Source organism: Bemisia tabaci, chromosome 1 (assembly GCF_918797505.1).
Source record: "Bemisia tabaci chromosome 1, PGI_BMITA_v3".
In the NCBI taxonomy this organism is placed as follows: Eukaryota; Metazoa; Arthropoda; class Insecta; order Hemiptera; family Aleyrodidae; genus Bemisia; species Bemisia tabaci.
This window is the reverse complement of record NC_092793.1, coordinates 16,609,836-16,633,870: the sequence shown is the minus strand read 5'-3', so window position 1 is coordinate 16,633,870 and position 24,035 is coordinate 16,609,836. Positions and strand designations below refer to the sequence as shown.

General features: G+C 43.1%; 1 protein-coding gene across 3 annotated transcripts in view; it reads left to right on the top strand.

Moving 5' to 3' along the window:
- tei (irregular chiasm C-roughest protein teiresias) overlaps positions 1 to 24,035 on the top strand; it is a 377,241-nt gene that overhangs the window by 241,769 nt on the left and 111,437 nt on the right. For all 3 annotated transcript variants that reach the window (XM_072296993.1, XM_019055032.2, XM_019055019.2), the window contains one exon: positions 20,533 to 20,901. In XM_072296993.1, coding sequence (XP_072153094.1) covers positions 20,533 to 20,901 — 369 coding nt within the window. The remainder of the gene's footprint in view (positions 1 to 20,532; positions 20,902 to 24,035) is intronic.

The following is a 24,035-nucleotide window of genomic DNA, read 5'->3' as shown; positions in this document are numbered from 1 at the left end:
AGCTTTCTTCGAAAATCAATATATTATCATGGGAGATTCGGTAACAGCCGTATGTCCATACGGCGTACTTCTTCAACAAGGTAGAACTCCCAGCAAGGACGGTCACCTCTAGCAGCAAATTAGATTTCCAACCCCGGCCGCTCACCGCGCCACCTGTCCGAGTTGAACAAGTTGCGGCCCACTTCTCCGAACTCTTGACTGCGGGCTAATGTCATTACCGGTAGCCGAAAAGCTTTTAGCCCGGGGTTGGTCGGTAATAGTCGACGGAGGCGGAGGGGCACCTGGTGGTCTAATTTTGACGCTAGAGTCAAGGGCCACTCGGGTCGATTTTTCTAGGCAAACATTTTCAGCTGAATGCGGAATTTTAATTTTGCTCAGAAAATATCTTGAATGACAAATGGTACTTATGACTTTATCTTAAGATTTTGGAAGATGATCTTCGGGGTAACGTTGCATGGTTTCAACGATCATAGTGTCAACGAACCCAAAATCTGATCACGGAGTCAACGATTGTTGACGTGGTGCTCAGGCAGTAAATCGCAAAAATGAGCCTTGGGCATGGTGTCGACGATCTCGGTGTCAACAAACAGAAAAATATCTTCCTTATGAGTAAAATTAAAAAAATAAGTGTATAAGAGAGGTTTGGGCACGTATAATTAAATTAGGTTATCTCAGGTCAGGACATGTACTGTTAGAATAGGTAGGAGTGGTTGAAGTTAGGCAGGGTAAGGTCGGGGAAAGTTAAGTTCTGTGAAAGTGGGTTATAAGATTTGCAAGGTTAAGTTGGGTAAGGTTAGAGTAAATAACACAAGAAAAATAAGACTTGAAATTAGAAAGATGTTAAAGAGGGAAGTTGTAAGTTTCGTTGACGTCGTAATCGTTGACATCGTGATCATTTTTTACAGGAGTCAGATTTTTATTTGTTGGATGATCATGGTGTCAACAAAAACTTAGAAACACTGTTTGTTGACACCGTAATCTTTGACACCATGCTACGTAATCTCGTATTTTCGGTATGAACGTTCCTTAATGATTGATCTACAGATATAAATTTCGATTTTCCGAAAATAATTAATCAAATGGTTAAAATTTGAAATAAATCGGTCGTACTCAGGATGCATTGCACGAAAGCTGAATGGTCCAGTCACACGATCAAATTGAGCCATCAAATTGAAGCTCTGATTGGTGGAAAAAGACCTGAGGTGAGGATGCGACCAATGAGAGGCCCAATTTGATGGCTCAATTTGATCGTGTAACTGGACCTGAAGACCCACTCGAACGGCAGGGGCAGTTGATGCAAACGGTTCGAGGTCGTTCCACATGTTTTTTAGCAACCAGAATGTTGATTCAACATCCTGATTTATTTCGGTGCAGGGCGGTTTTTCTTAAAACAGCAGCGTGGACGTTTCGTGTCCTCCGCGTCGACCCGCGGCGTACCTCTTCCGTTCGGAAGTATAAAATATTCGCCGTCTGATCTCGGGCCCGGGCGGAGAGTAAGTGAATGCTCCTTGCGAACGCCGTTAAGTATCGAACATAAAGCGCAATTCTTCCGCTGTCGGAGCCATTTATCCGGCAATGAATTGTTCTTAAAAGCGTATTATTTATTTTAATTCCGGGGCGCGCCGCGCGCCGCGCCACTGCAGCGACCGGGCGAATTTATCGCGGGGAATCATTTGAATAAGCGACTGTGGGAAAAAAATCGCGCGGCGGGCGGGTTCGGAGCAAATGGCTCAGTCAATCTCTCGCCCCGTACAAATTGCCCGGCCCCCCCTCCGGGAAACGTATAAAAAGTTTACGCAGACATTAGAATTAATGTGGAACAGCTTCTGCGGAGCTGAGTTTTGTATTCTGCCCTTTCTCGTCGCCGAGCATGGTAGCAGAACGTGGTTAATTCTTTTCTTCAGCTTCCCCGGGTTATTTTCTTTTTCTTTTTTCTTTTTCATCAAAGAATGATAACGTCAGGAGCATTGATACTGCCCGCATTGCTCACCGCAAGTTTCTTTTGTTTGCGCGGGGGATGAGCTTGAGCAACCCTCCTCCCCCGCTCTCAGGTCTCATTCTGCAACGCAATAACACTTCATGGCGGCGTTATAAAAGTGCGCGGAAATAATCAGCGAATCTCCGTCCGACACTTCTCAACTTCTGTTCTTCCTTTCGAGAGAAAAGAACCGTTCCGGATGGTGGTAAGTTTTAAAAGCGCTCTTCGCCCAAGGTGATTATCCGTCATTAGGGGTAATTTAGGTGCGCGGCGCCGCTTCGAGGCTCGCGTAAATGATCGCGGGTCGCATTGTGCCAATTGGAGTCGGGAATGCACCGCGTCACCGGCAGAAACGCTGGATTTATTGGCTTCTTTAAAATCGCGATTTTAAGAGTACGAACTGTTTGTTTCAATTCGGGTCGCAGCCTGGAACCGTGCCAAGGGACCGATAACGCCGCCGCTGCTGGGACCCCCCGGTTTTTCTACCTCCGGTTCGGAGGAAAGTTGGAATGCTACACAGTTTCAAATGTCCGTGTTTTTTGTTACTTTGCCTCAATTTTCTTTCGGTTACATCAACCAGAACCTTAGGTTATTATCAGACTTTTCAGGATTCAGAACGCGTGCTGTCCTAATCTACCGTCCCAAGGAAGAACCGCAGGAACCTTCGGACGTTGTCAAATTTTCTCTGATTTAAATGTAATTTGCTGGGAATATTCCATCGATTTTATTTCAAATTTGCCGAGAACATGAGAACATGTTAAGCAATTTAATCTCAAGTATCTGAAAATTTTAAGAAAAAAATCATCGCATCTTTCCTCAAAAATTAATATGTAATCGGGGATAATGTGGGAACATTCGAAGGTCCGTACGGCGTTTATCCACAAATCAGCGATAAAGCTGACTTGTGGTCATAGGGGGCTCAAGCAACTATTCGCACTTTATGGTCGGTATGTTGCCTGCACGACTATTTGAAGGCGGACGTTACGCCGCCGTTTCTTCCAAAATTATTTCACGTGGAGTGGTGGTAGTAGTGGAAGAAAACGCGGCGTTGCGTCCGCCTTCAAATAGCCGCGTAGGCAACATACCGACCACGAAGTACGAATAGTTGCTTGAGCCCCTTAGTACCACCAGTCAGCTTCACTGCTGCGGTGCTATTCATAGACGCCGTATAGATATTCGAATGTTGCCATATTAAAACCCCCCCCCCCCCCATAACAAATTGATGTTTAAGAAAAATTGCTTTGATATTTTTTCTCGAAATGTTTAGATACTTTAGATTAAAGTGTTATGGATATTTTCTGGAAAATTGAAGGAAGAATATTTGGAATATTTCATTTTCATCATAGAATATTCCGTAATGTCCAAAGACTTCTGCGGGGCAGATTAGTAATATAATTTTTTTAATTTTTTAAAATGTTTTCGTTACGAAATAAGTAGATCGAGTTTTCACCTTAAGGGTCCTTTTGCCGAATGTTAATATCATTGTTAAAACCTATCGTATCTTTATACCTTGAATTTTTCCAAGGGTATAAAATCAGTCTGTTTTCCATTTTTTCCCCGTGTGTAAAAATTGACTACGTTCAAGGAAAAGTGAAAAGCAAGTTTTTTAAAATTTGTTTTTTTTTTTAAGAAAAAATTTTTCAAAAGTTTTCATAGACTAAAAACTGGAGTAATGCACCTCTGTAATTTTGACTGAAATTTATCAAGAAGAAAATTTGAAGTGTACGATTCTTTCCTTTCGAAGCTGCCACAGTCGTATATTTACACATTCCGTCTTCAAGAGACCTCGATAGCCAAAAATTGTAGAGCCAACAACTACAAGTTATACAAGAAGAAATTCTGCACGGAGCATAGAATCAAGGACAATGTTGCCGACTCGTCGCAGAAACTACCTAGTTGTCAACGGAAAGCTGAGGTAAATTAAGGACTTTCCGAGGGAACAGACAGCGATTGGATAAAGCAATTAGACCGAGAAGTCGAGGCGGACAAGAAAAAAAGCAAACGCGACGAAGGAACCAGTACAGGCGCCAGATAAAAGAACGAGTTGGTTCTAAAAGACATTGCCCCCATTTATCCCATGAACCCCAGGCTGCGTCAGAAGATTAGTGTTTTAAGGCTCATTTGAAAAATATCCTTGTTCCTTTTCGGAGAAAAACTCGTTCAAAAAGCGGAAAGACTGGAGCAAGTGGAAATGTGTTTATCAGATCACCGAGAGAGCGGGCTCCGCGCGGTCCGGGGCCTAGTTCACCTTCCGTCGAAGTAAATATGATAAATGATTTTTATTCATCCCTCCGCTTTGAGCTAAGATTATATCGCGCAGATAAAAAGAATTGGACGTATTTCTGCCGAACGGAACTATGTGCATTAAGACACGAGCCCTGAGACCCGTAAGAATATATGCATAGAAGGGCTCACGTCATATTGCACATAGTTCTGTTTGACAGAAGTACGTCCCATTCGCCGGCGTCCCGGAAAAGGCGTCCACGTATGGGGAAATTCGATCGGATTGGAATCTTTTTATTAAGTAGGTTGCGGGGAAGCGCGGCGCACTATCCTTTCTCTCCCGGAGATGGGAGTCAATTTTCCCGGGAATTTCCTAGTTATTCGTTCGGCAGTGCGCTAATGGTGTTTACCTGTTTCCGAGCGGTTCCTTCATTTATTTGCCCGTTTATTTATCTTCGGAAAGTAGGGGGTTTTCTGCTTTCGCCAGAGAGATTCGGTAAACTGGAACGTAGGCCGGATTCAATCGAACCGTTTGGGAAAATAATAAGATCCGATACATTGCAGTTTTTTTCAAGCACTGCCTTTCATTCAAATTCTAGGTTTGTATGTTTCTAGCATGTGGCTACATTGAGAGACATTTCAACACAAACGTTTGGTTAATATGGGAAGTAAAATACAAAATAACCATAGCCTTCGCTGGACAATTTCTAGAGAAAATTCCAGCTAGTTTTCTTGAAAAAAAATGAAAAACGAGTGGTGAATTCAAACGTCGCAATCGGAGGAAAGCATTTCACCAGTCTCTCCATTGTTTTCTGCGCGAAATCCATCGCAGACTGTACCGAAATCATTATACAATCTGTCTTGGTTTGTATTTCACCTCCTCCATATCGACGGTGAAACTACCAAACCACGTATCTCGATTTACGACGTCGCAGACTTCCTGTCATACTTTATTTTTTAAATGAAAAACTACTTAACATCCAGTCTTGAAAATTTCTGTGATTTTTCCTCTTTGTGCGGAGAAAATTCCGTGAAAATTTCAAGGAATGATATTGATTTGGTCTACTTCAAAAAAAATAAAATGTGAGCGTAGATTTTTAAACACCGCAAACGAGATACGTGGTTTGGTAGTTTCACCGTCGATATACTCTTCATAGAAACTGCGTGGGGGGATGCCACGACTCAATTCTGATAACAAATTTAAAAAAATTTCCTGTACTCACTTGCGGTCATTTTTTTTATTTATACAATCAAATCCTAGGATTGAATATAAATAAAAAAATTACTGCAAGTGTGTACCGGAAAATTTTTTAAATTTTTCAACACAAATATTTTTATCCGTGTACGCCAAAAATACAAAACACCATTTCAGAGTGTTATTTCAACCTCTTTTAATCTCTCGGTGCTCTCTGTGAGAGCTTTGCCTAGGCGTATTCCGCCACGTAATCAAGAACTTCTCTTAAAAATTTTTTCCCAAGTTCACACAACTCATTCGATGGCGTGTGAATGTGCTGGCAGGGGTCTCGATCGGACGGCGGAAAATATCCCCGGGCTCCAACTCCCTCGGAACGTTCCAACTTTTCTCGCGAACCTGACGAAAGCACCTGCGACGTCGCCGGGCGTCTGATAAAATCCGCCCACTTCCCATTGCTTAAATGGACGTATTTCTGCCAAACGGAACTATGTACATTAAGACATGAGCCCTGAGATTCATAAGGGTATGTGCATAACAGGGCTCACGTCATAATGCACATAGTTCTGTTTGATAGAAATACGTCCAAATAACGGAAAGCGAGTTTTTTCCTTCCACCATCTGCAAACGCTCGGTCCGGGTAATAGTTATCGTCCCGCTCACACACGTACTTCGCGCCGTCTTCCCGCCGAAGTTCCGGGTCACGGGGAGCTACGGGAGGGGGAGGGGGAGGGAGATAGGGTTCTCTCAATCAAAGCTGTCTAATCCGTCGAAACGAGGTTTTCGGTTTTCACGCGCCGCAAGTTTGTTGAATGGCGGGAAGCTTCTCATCGATGAGTCAGCATCCCGCGGAACGGTGCTCTCGGCAGATGGTGTGGTGAAATTCGCGTTTTGCACGTGGATCCGAGCGGGAGATCCGTGGATTTCGAGACCGTTTGGCACGCGCGTCTCGGAGGCAGTCCAGTTTCGGAGCCGTCGATATTCCGTGAAACGTTCTGAATAGATTATTAATATACAGCCTTCGTTCGGGGTTCTGTATCGGTGTCAGGTTGTCCGCAAGTAACTACCGAAACCGGAGGGGGTGGGGGGCTAAGGAAGAAGAGCTGGAGCGTCTCTCCTGTTCGCCCCGAAAGTGATTCAAGGAGGGTGAAGTTGTGGGAGATAAGCGTGGAGTAGGCAGTTGTTAGGGCCGAAAGAGAGACGCGAGTTTTCCCAGTTCGAGATATTCGCTTCGCTAATGATATATGGCTGTAATGCACCTTGTATCTAAAGGCTAAAGGTAAAAGCTAAAGGTGGTATGGAAAGAAATAACACTCGGAGGACGCTTTTAGATCACCTTTATGGGCAAGGTATCATACTGAACTGAAACTGAGAAATGAAAAACTGGAGGAATCAAAACTTTACAAAACAGCTGACGCTTTTCGCCAACACGCCCCCTCAAAATTTAACTTGGGGATTAAATTTTGACATTGAAAAATGAAATGTAAATTTGAAATTTCTTTTTTTTTTTAAAAAAAATTAACTTTATCTAATATCTGGGAAGAAAAGAAAATAGATTCAACATTCGTTGCAAGGATGAGGGAAACCCAGATGAAAACCTCATCAAATCTCTCACTCGGTACTGGCTGATTGGAGCCCAAATTCAGCTCTGAATTTCAAGAAGGTCGGAGTTGGTAGAGGCTTCGTGAGCAGATCTGCTGGCTGATCACCTGTGGACAAATGATGAAGGATAATAGTATTTTCTTCAACTTGCTCTCGGGAAAAGTGATATTTAATATCGATGTGTTTCGATCTTTTATGACTAGACGGGTTGTTAGCAATGCTAATACAACCGTTATTATCCTCATAGATAGGGATTGGCCGTTGTATTGCCAAATTTACGCTATGCAGTAATGACTTCAACCAGAGAGCTTCCCTAACCCCTTCAAATAGGGCCATGTATTCTGCCTCTGTAGACGAGGCAGCAACAGATTTCTGTTTCTTTGTATTCCAACTAACGGTGCACACACCAAACAGTTTGAAGAAAAACCCAGTGGTACTTTTCCTGTCCGTCGAATCTCCTGCCCAATCAGAATCAACAAATCCACTTAGAATATGCTCATGATCATTATTTCGTTTATACGTAAGTTTCAAAGCACGAGATCCTTTCAAATATCTCAGGACTCGTTTTAAACACTGCCATAGCTCCTTGTTATTTTTACTAGCGAATCGACTCAAAATATTTACTGCAGTGCTTAAATCGGGTCGAGTACTCAGCATTATATACATGAGACATCCAATAAGGCTTTGGCAAGGCGCGTCGCACCTTTCGTCTGAATTGAGAGCTTCGAAGTTTAATTTGCTCGGAAGAGGGTTGCTAATAGGATTGCAATCACTCATGTTGAATTTTTTAAGGACTGCGTCAATGTAAGCGCATTGACTCATGGTTATCTCTTCATTACCTCTTTCGAATTTAATTCCCAAGAATAATCGAATGCTGCCTAAATCTACCATGCTAAATTCACTCATTAAATAGCGTTTGAAACTCATCATTGTTTTAAGATCTTTGCAAATTATTACCACGTCATCGACGTAAAGAATAACGTAAATATTTTTGGAAATATCACCCCTATCCAAAAAGTAAATGCAACGGTCCGCAGGTGAAGTTTTGAAATCTACCTTAAGGAGTTTTATTTCAAAAGTTTCAAACCAGCATCGTGCTCCTTGTTTAAGACCGTATATTGCCTTATTTAGTTTGCAAACGTGATTTTCTTTACTCTCCATCCCTTCTGGTATTCTCATGTAAATTTCCTCTTTTAGAACTCCATTTAAGAATGCAGTTTTGACGTCCATTTGGTGAATTAACAGGTCAAATTGGTTTGCAAAAGCTGTTAAGATTCTAAGACTAGCGATTCGAGCAACTGGCGCAAATGTTTGGTCGTAGTCCTCCGCAAATTTCTGACTATAGCCGCAGGCTACAAGTCTAGCTTTATACTTTACTTTTTCCCCAAATTCATTGTTTTTAATTGCAAATACCCACTTGCATGCAACAATGTTTCTTCCTATGGGCTCTGGCACAATATTCCAGGTTTTATTGATTAATAAAGAATCAATTTCTTCCTGAATAGCTTTTTTCCATTTTAATTTGTCGGGGCTTTTCTCGATCTCTTTAATGGAAGAGGGAATGTCACATTCGAGTGATTGAGCACTTAAAATGTACCGAGTTAAATCATCGGTTTCATCATAACTAACATGTGGCAATCCCTTAATTCGTTCACTCCTTCTCAGTTCATGGGGCTTTGAGTCACAGTTTGCTGTAGGTAAATTAACATTCACATCCTTATCATCCATTTTGTCCTTGTTAGAGTTTTCAGGTTTAAAAGGCTCACATGTTTTCTCACACGTGTTTGATTTTTCATTTACTCCAGCTCGTTGCTGTGAAACTGATACTTGACCATTATCGAGTTTATGGTTTGCACTATTCCTATCACCATAGGTTTCACCATATTTATCTCGATTTTCTAGAATATTATTCAAATTCAGCACAGGCCTCGAAACCAGGTAATTTGTCTCATCAACAATTACATCTCTAACTTTGACAAATTTTTCGTTTTCTACGTCCCACACTTTATATCCATTTGGTTCATAACCAACTAGAATGGCTTTCCAGGATTTTTCATCAAATTTTCGTTTCCTGGTTTTGTTGTGGACATAGACCGTAGAACCAAAAACTCTCAAAAATTCTATTTTGGGCTTTTTTCCATGCCATGCTTCATACGGAGTCATGCATGCTGATAAAGCTTTGGTAGGAGTCAAGTTTATCAGATACGTAGCTGTTAGGACAGCTTCACCCCAAAATGCAAGATCTAACTTAGCTCCATGAAGCATTGCACGTGCCCGTTCTGTGATACTTCTTACCATTCTTTCAGCCACCCCATTCAACTGAGGCGTTCGTGGAATGGTCGGATGATATGTTATTCCCTTATCTATACAAAACTGTTTCATCTCAGTGGAGAAATATTCGCCACCATTATCTGAGTAGAGAGTAACGAATTTTGAATTAAAATGAGCCTCACTTTTGGCTACAAAATCTTTGAAAGCAGGAAAAACTCCCGATTTTTGTTGAAGCAAGTAAGTTACACAGTAGTGAGTGTATTGATCAACAAATAAAACGAAGTAATTCTGATTATTCAGAATAGTTGGAGGACTAATTGGTCCAGACACATCTGAATGTACTATAAATAACGCTCTATTGACGTGACTTTTATCTTTTATCTTGTGAAATGGTAACCTTGCTTGCTTACCTTTAATACAAGCTTCACAAAAATGTTCACTCACTGCAACATTTTTGATCCTGTCAATATCATCAAACATGTTATGTCTTTTCAACTCTAAAAATTTTCCCTTGCCAATATGTCCTAAGCGTTCATGCCACAGTTTATAAGTAGTATTGCCCATCGCACTATAAACTTGCATGTTTGCAGTTCTGGGAATTAATCAAAAATGTAATCGAAAATAAATTATGAAAGGGCTTACCCTTGAAAAACACTGTACTTCCCTTTGTAATTTGTACGCCCTTTTGATCGAAGGTGACCGTGAATCCAGCTTCCTGGATTTTCTTCACGGACAATAAATTATGAGGAACTTCAGGGCAGAATAGAACGTCCTCGAGAAGTCCGCTGAACCCGGATTGAGTCGTAACGTTGATATTCCCTTTTTTAAGGGCAGTGATGAAGGCTCCACTCTTTGCGATGGCAATCTTCATTGGAGGATCTAGTGTCACGCTGCTGTTGAAGAATGCATCAGTTTTTGAAATATGGGCCGATGCTCCAGAATCCAGGATCCAGAATCCAGCTTCTTGATTTCCTTGAGATTCACCCGCCATGAAGGCAAAAGCAGAGATATTTGCACTTTCGGGTGAATAGTCATCTTTATCTTTAACTTTCACGCTCTTTAAGTTGGGTCTCGGTGAATTTTGGCTCGATTGATTGCGTCTGTAAATGCAATCCTTGATCACGTGATTTTTACGGCCACAATGGAAACATCCCATTGATTTCTTCTGAAAAGGTTTGAAGTTATTCTTCTTCTTAATGTTCGGATTGAACTTTTGAGAATTGAACTTTGAACCCTTTAGTGGGAACTTTCGTTTTTGGTGGTCCAAGAGGAGGACTTTGGGGCTTGTATCATCATCACCCTTCAGCTTTGTTTCATGATCAAGTAGCCTTGTCTTAACAAAAGCTAATGTCAAGTTGTTTTCTGACAAAGTCTCGATAGCTGTAACGATACCATCATAGCTGCTTGGCAACGTCACTAAAAGGTGAGCCACCTTATCAGATTCGGTCAACGTGGCGCCAGCGGCACTCAGCTCAGTCATCAAATCGTCAAAAACTGTGAAGAATTTCATTAAATCTGACTGTCCTTGGAATTTTAACGCGAGCAACTTCTTTTTAATCGATATTTGCGCGGCCAAACTCTTCCTCTCGTAAATGGCATCTAAACTTAAGAAAATGTCTCGTGCACTTTTTTCGTTGCTAACGAAGTGAATGTGAGAGTCCGCGAGATACTCGAGAATTACATTTTTCGCTTTTAGGTCCGAATCGTCCGAGATTTCACTTGCACCACTTGCAACACTGTTATCGCCCGACGCGGTCTGAGTCGTAACCGTGGTTACCGAGTCTACGGCGGATAAGACTTTTAACTCGGCCAAGACCGCTCGCACTCGCAACTTCCAAATTGAGTATTTGGTACCGTCGAACGGCTTAATATTTCTTTTAGTTTTATGGTCACCACTCATTGTTAATTGGACACTTAATGAAATCACGAATAAAAACTGCACTGCTCTGGGCCCATAACCCAAAGGCTAAAGGTAAAAGCTAAAGGTGGTATGGAAAGAAATAACACTCGGAGGACGCTTTTAGATCACCTTTATGGGCAAGGTATCATACTGAACTGAAACTGAGAAATGAAAAACTGGAGGAATCAAAACTTTACAAAACAGCTGACGCTTTTCGCCAACAGTATCTCACTTTATCCCCAAAAATGGCACGTGTGTATGGAGGAGGGGGATGAAAATAAGGTCTTATAATAAACAGAAGTATCGGAACGATAGTTAGTAATGAGAAACTAATATTCCTGGTAAATCCATAAAAGCACCGGTTTGCAAAGGGAACTAATACCATGTACAATGTTCATAAGATTAGTAAAAAATAGTGTAGTTCTGTATTACAAAATGTTGTCTAATCATGTTTACGCGTTTCTTTTTGCAGTACAACATGCATACCCTGTTTTTGATGTTTGCCATTATTAAGTAACTACATTAAGCCTCTTTTGCAATATTTTACCATCGGACCGCTCAACTGTAAATCAAAAATATTTTTTTTTTTTTTTTTTTTTTTTTTTTTTTTTTTTTTTTTTTTTTTAATTTATTCTTGAATTACGCCTACATAGAGTATTAAGTAATTTACATTTTAGAAGTACACTTAAACTAGACCATATATACATTTTAACTTGTGGATTATTAAATCCTATGGGTGAGTCGAACTCTGAGGCAGAGTCAGAATGTACAGTTTAATTGTTCCAGGTGTCCCAGGCCAGGCCGCGGTAAATATCAAAAATAATGCGTAATGTGTTTTTCCGATTTTTTCTGATAAACCTACTCGTAACGCAACCCGAAACTTCTTCCTCTCCCTTTTGAATCACGTAACATTAGTCCGGTCCTCTCACCCTAATTTGTGTAGAAGACAAGGAAACTTGCAGTATTTGGGACTGAACAAATTGCGGGCGTATGGAGGTTATTTTGATGTGAAAAAAATGTCAAGACAGGTCGGTGGAACCAAGAAAAATGACATTAAATTCATTCCTTTCTAAGCGCAAATGGCGTTAGTCAGTTGCAATCTTAATGAAAAGTTGAATTGATTTTTGATCGTTTTGAATGCGTTTCAACTCAAATTAATAAAAATATAGTTTTAGTTAAACTGACGGAAGTGGTATCGGAGATAAAGAACAACGGGATCGACGTGGCGGTAATAACGGAAACGAAGAAAAAAGGCCACGGATCAGAGAGCCTTGGGGACTATGATTTATTCTACAGTGGAGTGCCAAAACATCAGCGTGCACAGCAGGGTGTCGCAATTCTGATCCGCAAAAATTTCGAAAAAATATTAAGAACTGGGAAGCCATCAACGCTCGCATGATTAAGATGAACCTAACTATGCACGGTCACAGAGTCACTGTTTTGGGGGTATACGGGGTCAATGATGATGCTACCATCGCACTTAAGGATCAGTTTTTTGAAGAACTGGACGAGGAGGTAGTGAAGGTAGGACCTGGGAGAGAAGTCCTTGTGTTGGGAGATCTAAATGGAAGAACGGGATCCCGGGTTAACAGTAAAATCGTTGGCCCGTTCGGTGAAGTTACAGTGAACGACAACGGAAGCCGCATTATCGACGTTTGCGAGCAGAGGGAATTAAAAGTATTGAACGGGTTCTACCAACACAAGGATATTCACAAATATACTTGGGTCCAACCTACCCGCGGCTTAAGATCCATCATTGACTACGTGCTCGTTAAACAGGTAACAAACCTGAAGATCCAGCAGGTGAGGGTATGTAGAGGACTCTCCTGCGGTAGTGACCACTATTTCCTCAGAGCGGATGTAGCCTTTCCCGCTCGTGTGTCGCAGAACGATCAAGGCGACAATCAACAACCGGAGCGACAACGCGTACATCAAGTTCAGTACAACATCGATAGCCTAAAGCACCCGAGTGTCAAGGCTCTGTACGCAAAGCGCCTGGATGAAAAGTTAGGAGATGCATGCGATGGCAGTACGGAAGAGCGGTATGAATTCATTAAGAATTGCGTTCACTCGGCGGCAGCGGAGGCCCTGGGGGTTTCTGATCAAAAAAATGACAACAGAAAACCGTACTGGTGGGATGCGGAGGTAGAGGAGGAAATAAATGTGAAAAGGAATAGGTATCATCAGTTTCTCTCTTCCCAAAAGTTGGATGATAAAATCATGTACAGACAGGCTCAAGCAAGAGTCCGTCGGGTAATCACTCGGAAGAAAAATGAGGCTTGGGAAGAAAGCTGCATGAAGATAAATACCTACCTTGGAGGCCGGAAAAGTACGGAAGGCTGGAAAGTGATCAAAGGGTTGCGACGGAATAAAATGCGCGACATCATATCTCCGATACCAATTGACAAGATGGAGGACTATTTTAAAGATTTATTAACGGAGAGGCGACCCGAGTTTCAAGGCGGAGTCATAAGCACTAAAGAAGATTCCAACGTGGAGATCCAGCTCCAAGATGTAGTGAAGGCTGTGAGGGAGTTGAAAACTCGCAGAGCTCCTGGACCTGGGGGTATACCGGCGGAGTTGATAAAATGTGGTACCGGTAAACTATTTGAACATCTGAGGAAACTTATGCAAGACTGTTTGCATGGTTCCGAAATACCAAAGGATTGGAAGGAATCTTGGATTACTCCCAGTCATAAGAAAGGTAGTAAGCAAGATTGCGACAACTACAGAGGTATATCGGTCACAGGAACCTTGAGCAAGGTGTACGGTAAAATTCTCAAGGCAAAGGTCGAAGAGGTTTGGAGCGGTCAGGAAGCCGAAGAACAGGCTGGTTTTAGAGCCGGTAGGTCTACCGTCGACCATTTGTTCACCATTACCCAGGTCATCGAGAAGAAAAGGGCGGTCAGCCAGGAGCTGCACTTGGTGTTTGTGGATCTTCAGAAAGCTTATGACAGCGTGCCGTTAGTGAAGCTTTGGGAAGCCTTGGAAAAAAGGGGTTTTAGCAAAGGACTTGTGGGGGCAATTAAATCATTTTATAACGGGACGATAGCAAAAATTAAATGTCGTGGAGAGTTGTCCGGAGGTTTTTTCGTCACAAAAGGGCTAAAACAAGGCTGTTGTTTGTCACCAACACTATTTAAGGTATACCTAGAGCACGTTTTAGAGGAATGGAAAAAGAAGGTTGCAGGAATGGGCGTTCCACTCCTTGATGGGCAGACCCTTTATACTCTATGCTTTGCCGATGACCAGATCGTTGTAGCTCAAGATGAGGAAGATGCAGATTACATGACGCAGAAGTTGGTCGAAGAATATCGGAAATGGGGCATGGACGTTAGTGTGTCCAAGACAGAGAAGCTGGTCGTGGGAGCAGCGCATCAACGGCAAAGCATAGAGCTTGAGGATGGACGGCGCATCGAAGAGTGTGACGAGTATAAGTATCTCGGTGTTTGGCTCGATCAGGATGGAAGGATGGATAGAGCAATTAAGGACAGGATCATCCAGGGCAGGAGAGCCATCGCGATGCTGAACGGGGTGCTCTGGGATCAGAGCATCTCAAAGGCAAACAAGCACCGGATATATGACGCCATCGTTAAAAGTATCGTGCTCTATGGTAGTGAAGTGTGGCCTTTGACGAAAAGAACGCAAGAAATGTTGAGGGCAACTGAAATGGATTTTTGGCGGCGATCTGCCGGCATTTCGAGACGGGACCGTGTCCGTAATGAGAGAATTCGCCAGGTGATGAAGGTTGAGAAAGATATCGTGCACGACGTCATGTCCAGGCAGTTATGCTGGTATGGACATGTGCAAAGAATGTCGGAGGAGAGGTTGCCCAAACAAGTTTTGGATTGGGTACCACCTGGGAAGAGGCGACGGGGACGTCCCGTAAAGGGTTGGCGGCAGGGCGTTGACAAAGAGATGTTGCGGTGTCAGTTGCCCGATAACCTCTGGGAAGACAGGCATATGTGGCGCTTGGGTGTCGTAGAACGCCAGAGTGCGTTATAAAGCGACTTTATATATATATAGTTTTAGTTAATGTGTCGCACTGCTATACTGTTGTGAGGCTAAAACATTCGTAAGTTTGGCTCTTCGAGTCCTATGCAAACAAACAAATTGTGACCAGATGAAGTCGATGCACCGATCGCAAAACAGTACAAGCACCTTAAGACTAGCCTGTGTCACACTATTAAAATACTCCATCGAAATGTCAAGGTCAAGTGCTGTGATTGGTCCAAGTCATCGAATAAGCCAATCACAACGCCCGACCTTGATATTTTGATGGCTAACTTTGATAGTGTGACACAGGCTACTCTCCCAATGTTCAAGAACGCTCTCCGACACGACGAACAATAAAGAAGTGCCTCCCAAGTCAGAGGGGTGATTTATAGCTACGGACGTGAAAAGAGACGGGATCACGTGAGCCGAGGCTACTCTCGAAACTCGCGCCCGGCTTGTTAGACCGTATGCAAAGCGGCGGTGTTCGACACGAAGGGACCCGCGCCCGACCGGAAGCCGACGGTGGCGCGGGGCGGCGGAGCGGACGGAAATTGAACCAACTTGTCAGCACTTCCGGTCCGCAGCCCTTGCTTTCCTCCCCCCCGCCCCCCGCCCCCCGCCTCCCGCTCCGTCCAGGAAGGCAATAAAAATTCATCGCGCATGTTTATGAAATTGTCGAGTGATTTCTTATTTGTCACGGGCGATTGCCTTGCGACTGCCTTCGCCGCGCGCGGAGAGAAGTTCGCCCGGCCGAAATTGTCGATGCAGATGCGACACTGACGTCCGATTCAGTAAGGGAGCCTTTATTTTCAAATTTACTCCCGTTTCTATTCCTCGCTTTCCTTCGCTGTGTTCAATTGCAAGGAGCGAGTTTTGATGTTTGAAAAGGTGCATAATTGTTGAGTCGATTTGTTTCGGAATGTTTCCAAGTTGCATACGAGGTTTTAGGAGGGTATGTAGTTTCTAGAGCGAAACTCTTCGAATGGAGAATTCTTATGAGCAGTTCGCCAATCTTTTATTCCGCCTACTTTTGGCTCTGATCTTGCTCTATGTTTAAAAAGATGACATATTCTTGAAAAGTTGGCAATCTTAAAATTGTCTCGTAAAAATCATTTTCGCAATGAATATTCATTTTAAAAAAAGAAGAAAAAACAAAGAAAATCCCTAAAAAGTAAGGGAGCTTTAGGTTCAAAACCTCTGAAAAGTGAGAGAAAGAGGGATTTTTAATATCCAGGAAAATCTTTCACCCTGAAAAACGATGCAGGATGTCAAAAAATCCACCCGGTTCAGTGGCGTGGCGTGCTTTGCGATACATCGATTGTTATGCCATTTAAACCTATGGAAAAGGATCGATAAACAGGGTGTTCGCTGTGAACACCTTAATAATCGATTCTTTACCATAGGTTCAAAGGCATAACAATCGATATATCGCAATTCACGCCACGCCACTGACCCGGTTAGTAGAAAGGGTAGCTGACATTGGGATTCGATCCCAGGTCCGCGGTGGGGAAAAAACATCCCTCACGTGAACATTCCAGAGTCTTCTCGCAGATTTTCAACTTCCCGTTTTTTCATTCAACAAGCTTTTTCTTTAAGTCATCCACTCAACGAAAAGGTCATTTAGGATGTTCGATTAGACAAAAGTTTGCATTCGCGGATCCAGCAATTTGACAACACCGGATTTCCTCCATTTAAATCTATGGAAATGTATCAATTCTCGGAGGGGCCAGGTGTTGCGACAAGAATCGATTACTTAACATAAACTTCGATAGAGAAAATCCGGTGTTGCCAGATTGCTAGATCCGCTTGTGAAAGTTTGTTACTATATAAGTAACGACTAATGAACAGTTTTAATGTTAGACTCATTCTTACGATTCGGTTTTCGATAATGTCAATGTGCCTAAGGTGTTACGCACGATTATCATGCTAGAGGACGTGCCTTAAGGGTGTCATTAGCGATCGGATTATATGCTAAAGTATCATTATTCACTGCGAGAGGCAACCGGAAGAGTGCGTATGTCACCCACACCGCGGCGTAAAATGGTAACTAAATTATACAAGCGGAGAATAAAAAGCGGGAAAGGCGGAGTAGATTGTCAAAAACAGAACGCCGACCGGGATTCGACGCGACGTCCATAAAAATTTTTTCCACCGCACACACGCTATTAAAAATCCATCATAGCTCGGAGCAAATCGTCGCTCCTCCGACGCGAAGGCGAATCGCTATCCACATGAGCCCCGGAAAGCATTAGGTTGTACGGAGAACAAGGCTCATGTGGAAATTTGGATACGTCCTTACGTCTCAGGGGCGACGAAATAACCTGTCGTTTGAATACGAGGCTGCGCCTCCCGCGGAATGTTTCCGAAGCTCTAGGAAGTCGGAGGTTGCTACGCGCAAAATGCTTCGTGCACGATCTCAATAGGGGCTTTTTCTCGGGTGCTTTGATCCTCACAGCTAGGGGTGTTTTGAATAGCAGCGTTGGCCTTTATAGGTCTTGACGCGCCGCTTAATTGAAAAAGTCTGAAGGCACACGAGGCTATAGGCAGGATTATTTTGTTTCTGATCCGAGCGGAGCTTATTAGAAAAGAAATCATATGGGAGTTTTTCCCCATATTTTTGAGGGCTTTATAGGGAGTCGGTTGCTCGATTAAAATATGAATGATCCATTTCTCTCCTCTTTAAAGCTCTGTGTTTTATGATTTTATGCTCCTTTAGCCGATCTAGCTAGTTGGCAACTCTACATTTTGTCCGTCCAAACGCATGTAAATTTGCTTGTTAATAACGGGGTGGAAGGTGGTAATGGTCCACACCATTTCGCGGGGAAATCAAAGCCAAGAAGTTCCAAAAGATATAATTAGAGATGTAAGCATCGAAAATTTTGACGCGATATTTTCGTTCATTCTGTTTTCTTAGAGGTAACAAAAAAATTAAATATCCGAGTTTCTGAATCATCACAATGATGATACATACCTTTCAGTCGGGGTGAAAACCGGGCAGAGGCCGTCCAAAAAAATGACGCGTGGTCCTAGTTTTGCGTCGATTTAAGCGTCACGCAAACCAGGGAAGGTAGCGGAGCGCATTGCGTTTGGTGCAATGCGAGAAGTATTTATGCAGTCTTGTCGGCGCTAATATGCGTCTGAGACCGACGCGACCGTGACCGTACTGGTTGGCGCAATGCGTGAAGTATTCCTACAGTCTTGCAGGCGCTGATATACTTTCCGCGCCGACCAGCGGCCGAACTGTGTTAGGCGCAATGCGTGAAGTATTCCTGCAGTCTTGTAGGCGCTAATAGGCGCAAAACATAAAAATAAATCTTTTTAACTCTAATGAGTACCAGTACAAAACTGAGTACAACTGACAATGAGTGCTACAGTACAACAATATTGCATATGTCCACCTTGTTTCATACAGTATTTGGGCCACCTCTTAGTGTTTTTTTCTCATTTGCTTATTATTTTCATCGGATTTTAAAACGTACATGTCTAAAGCTTTAGGATTTCTGCCTTTTGGTATCACAATAATATCTAACCACGACCCTTAAGTTTAAAATCAGGAATCTTCACTTTTCAAGCATCTATTCCTGGGGTTGATGAGATACTTTATCAGGGGTGCAGAAACTTCTTTGCTTTCCCATTTTTGGACCCAGCTTTCGTATTTTTTGAGCTTGCCTTCACATTACTGACCACGTAAGACTTGTGCGCATTAAAGAACGCGCTTCACTATTTCCTCTTATAATATGCGCTCGTTTATGAACGTTAGGTGCTAAAACCACTTGTTTAATTGTTTGGTCATGAGCCATCATCACGCGAATCTAAGCGTTTACTTTCGAATGTAAATGGTAAAATATAGAGAAGGTAGAAATGTGGTGTTTCTGAAATGAACCTTCATAGTTAACAACGCTTCTCTGGTACCTTGACACTGGTGAACGGTGAAGATGATGTTCGCAATAAAAGGAGGCAATTTCACGGTGGGAAACTCATGCCTTGGCGAGTAATTTTCGATGGGCTCGCCGGAGCCGTCAGAAATCGGGCGATCGATGCGAATACGAGTCGAAATAATTAAAAGCATCGCCGAGCAGCGATTTATTTTTGCCGTCTCGTAATTACTTTTGCGCGCCCCCCAGCCATATTTTTTTCATAACCGCGGTGGCATCGTTACGGCCTAGCGGACGGAGTAACGGAGCCTCTTCAAACAATCATCCCTAATAGCCCTCTTTGCGGAGTTGCCAGCTAATCACAGCCTTTTACGGTCTCAATAATTCAAAAGACGGTTCCGGTAACTTTATTCTAGATAGTGACAGCATATTCCTACGCATCGACAATTTTCTTCTTCTTTAGTATGAAGGGAATATATTTTTTCCCGGGCACTGAAATCGCAATTTCTTCTAAAATGGTTTTTTCCCCCCTCGAAAATACCTGACCAGGCCTGACACTACTCAAACTGCCCCAATCAAACCTAATCTCACCTGAATAGACCTCACACAACGATTGGTACTGGCAATCACCTTAAATTTTGTAAGCTGACATGTTTTTAGATTTTAACTTTAAGAATGAGCATAGACGTAATAGTTGCGTTATCGGGGAGATCTCTGTGGGACATTTCTACAGGTGTTTCAGCTGTTGATTTTCTCCACAAATGCTTGGGAGGGTCAATGGCAACTACGAAGTTTTTCACGTTTGTGTTGACACATCACAAGAGCTGTTGTTTCCTCATATATATAATTAATTGGAGAAGATCGACAGCAATAAAGCGTTTTAGGACTTAAAAAAAGCGATTGTAATGTAAATAGTGGGGACCCCATTGGGTCCCCTTAGGATCCCCGCAAATTGTCATAGGAATCTGGGCCAATTCCCAATAGGTCGCTCATGGGAACCTGTACAATATCCCATCGGGGTGTCTACAAGTCCGGAATTTCCGGAAAGTCCAGAAAAAACTGAGTACTGACTTTTTAGGGGCGGTCCGGAAATACTGAAAAAGTGCGGAAATTCCGCAAGAAATTCCGGATTTTTTAGCCGTCATTCGAGCAAAAAATTCAAATTTTTGAAATGTTTCGAAATTCGGCAATGGGAGGTACTGAAACCTACTGAATTTCTCTATTGAAGAGGTACTGAATTTCTTGGGAATGTACCGAAAAAGTACTGTATAAGTGTACTGTGTGTGTACTGATTCCGGCCAGCCTGTTTTAGTTGACACCCTGATCCCATGAGACCGTTTCAACAGGGATAGTCAGGCTAATTCCAATTCAATCCGCCCAGTTACCACACTCTTTTGAAACTGAACTCTTTGAACTCTTTCGAAAAGTAAAATCCAAATACACTGTCCAATTTGACAATTTGTTTAATTTGAGTTTTGTACGAAATTTGTTTCAGATCCACCTCGGGCGCCATACCTGCAGATCGACGGGCGGCGTCTGGACCCGGGGAACCTGTTCATCCCGGTGAAGGAGAACATGGAGCTGTCGGTGGAGTGCGTGATCGAGGGTGGGAGCCCGGCCCCGCGGCTGGACTGGCTCCTCCAGCCGAGCCCGCAGGCGAGCAGCCAGGACGCCCAGGCGCCCCCGCCGGCCCCGCTCGCCCTCCAGACCTCCAACACGAGCGCCTACTCCGGCTCCGGCCTCGCCCGCCGCGCAAAGATCGCCAAGGTCCAACGCGCCCACCACAACGCCACCGTTGCCTGCATCGCCTACCACGAGACCTTCCCCACACCCCTCAACGCCTCCCTCCTCCTAGATGTACAATGTGAGTAAAACATCATCTAAAACTAGAGTACCTGTATAGGGAGAGTACCGACAGATCTGAAACTCCGAAAGTCCATCAGGCCTTCACCGATGCCTCCGCGAATAAAGTTAGGGCCCTAAAAGGCAGCCAACCTATGAATTTCAATTATCCAGAGCGATTTACTGATACTATTGTTACGAACCGTCCTTTATTAAGCACGTGTTTGACTCAGTTTTTGCATAAATTTACTCAATTTCGCGGAAGAACGCTCATTTCTGCATTCTTGGCCATCTTGGTTAGAATTGGTATCTGCAGACTGGCAGTGAAATTTTGTGCATTAGAAGTTGGTTAGAAGGGTGGCTGCACTTTTGGGCCCCAAGCCCTCCATGAACCGATCTGTCGGTACTCTCCCTATACAGGCACTCTATCTAAAACCATTCACTGAAATTCGTGTACTGTATATGCTCGAACAATACGTTAGGAGGATCGAGGCAAATTCTTGAGATTGTGTATTCCTCTTAGTTCTCTTCAAGTTCTCTTACATCTCTCTCTGGGCAAAGCTCATGGCTGGCACACAGGGTTGCACAAATGAAATATGTCAAGAATTGCAAATTTCGATTCGTAAAAGCTTAAAATGTGGGCCATTGATTCAGATCATGAAGGATAAGAACTTTTTGGGACAAAAACGTTCCAACATGCCTAACCAAACGTGGGATGGGATTCCAAGCAGTTGACATAAAATACATAGTTCAGAGAAGCAACTATTTTAAATTCTACTCTACCATATTAACGTACGAAATTGCCCAATAATAATGCAAGTTTGCGCCCCCCTTTGGATAAAAAATGAACGAAATTACGCTGTTAATAGAACACAAAGCTTTACGTGTCAAAATCTAAAAATCTAATTTCCCGACCCTTCTCGACAAAAATCGCCTCGCTACACATTTTGACAGTGTGGACGAAGGCCGCTCTTCCTATCATGGACGATCACGAACGGAGCAGTGTTACCAACTTGTTGGGATCCCTGATCCCTTCAGGGATCCGGAGCAACTTAGAGTCCCTTTATACTGAGAGTCAAGACAAAACCCCTCATGGAGTCACAAACGGGAATAAAGATTACAGAAATTGAACGTTCTTTGTAATCTTTGATCGGACCATTCTAAACTTCCTTTCTGCGTTCCTTCTCTCATTCCGTTTGTTCCTTGCCGAACCCGTAATTCTCTGGTCCATTCCAGATTATAATCTTTGCAAACGGTGAAAATGTAATCTCTATTCCCGTTTGTGACACTGTGAAGGCCTAAAATACGGGAACCAATCAGAAATGGATTCACATTGTCTTGACTCTCAGTATAAAGGGACTCTAGAGCAACTCAAATACGAAACGCAACCTCGGAAGGGTCCGGACGGTGAACTTCTCCCGGCCCGCCATGCCACGGGAAACGAACGGAACGAACAAAATCAAAGGCGGCATCGATAAAAAGGCTGGAAACAGAATCAACCCATTTTAAGCCTAAAACATTTTGCGCGCTCATCCGTGGAGGAAATAAGGGATACGAAGGGGGGGGGGGGGGCTCTGCCGCGCCCGATACCCATTCTTGTGTTAGTATTCCGAACTCGTCTGACAAGGGTCCGCGAATTTCCTCCCGCCCAGACACTCGGGCCCTTTTTCTCCCGCGCAAACTTCTTGTTTACCCTCCGCAAACGCGGTCGGGGAACGCGGAGGGGCCGGCGTAAGCCCCACCGCAGAACATGCAAATAATTTTTCAGCGGGGATGGATTTACAGGGTTTGCTCGTCAATATTCATCAAGGATATGTTTGGTTTCAAATAAAAGCGAGGCAATTTTATCCGTAACCTCGGAAGCTGCAGTTTGCTCCGGTGAGGATGGTAACCGACTCATCTTCCGTTTTTAGAACGTCAAGTTGGTGTGAAAACAGCAGTTTCCTCGCAGCGTTTATAAAGTGGGTGCATTCATTCGTGGGCTGCTTTTTGATCCGTCTCGCAAAATTGATTTTGAAACTGAACAGAAAAATAGTAAATATCTCGATTGTAAGTTTGGGTAATTTTGAAGGCTTCAGATAGCATTTTAGGCCACTCATGCCATCTTGAATTTTGAAATTTTGAAAATATGACTGAAAATTTGTGTTGTTTGTCAAAAAATACTACCAGATACCGAGTTTCACAAAAATCCATGGAACAGACGCCAAAATATCAGTTTAGGCCACCTCTGCCGTTTTGGATTTTGGAATTTTGAAGATTTGAGTTGAAATTCAAGTTTTCGTCAAAAAATTCCCTCTGGCTCCAAGTTTCACAAAAAGCAATCAAACAGGGGCCGCTTATCGTAGGATCTATACTCGGAGGGCTCTGTATAATGGTAAACGATACCAGTCGATTGTCGAGCGTTAGTGCGCCTACAATTCCATCTGATACTGTGCAATACTTCTGTGGCTGAATAGTTGCTCGGAGCGCCTTCAATAGTATTTCGCCGCAACTTGATGGCAGAGGGTCACGGTTGTCGCTGAGATTATGCTCTAGAGCGTGTGTAGTTACACATTATCTCATCACCGACGGTGAGAAATCATTCAAACCCCAGTTTAAGACGTTGCAAGTATGTATTTCACCGCCTGTTTTACGCGGTCGAAGGAATATGAACGCCTAAAAATCTGCCGTGATTTTTCCGAGGTACAATGAAAAATATTTTAGCGGCTCTGGTGCTTGCACTAGAGCTGCTATTCCGGACGGTCCCAGCTGGGGAGTATCAATGCAGCATGTTACATTGTAGAGACCGCGCGTTGGTTGATGGGAATCGGCGCCATTTTCGGCTATGTTCCTTGTCATGACTTTATTTTATTGCATACTGTTTTATTGTTAGTCAATGCTATGTTGTGTATTGTATTTTTGGAATCATGGTGATACAGTCAACAATTCAAAACTTGTTTGTGCTTTTATCTCGTGATGGAAAAAATGTACTTTACGTTCAAAATTTGAAAATTTGAATTTTAAAGTTTTCGCGGTTAAGGAAGCTTTAACCACTGGGTTGGAGCTTCCTTAGTCATATTACTTGATATCAGCTGATAGCAAACAAAGGTTACCAGGGAAACCGTAAACGTCTAACAACTATCGTGGCCATTGGGGCGATTCGACAGTTTGAATCGT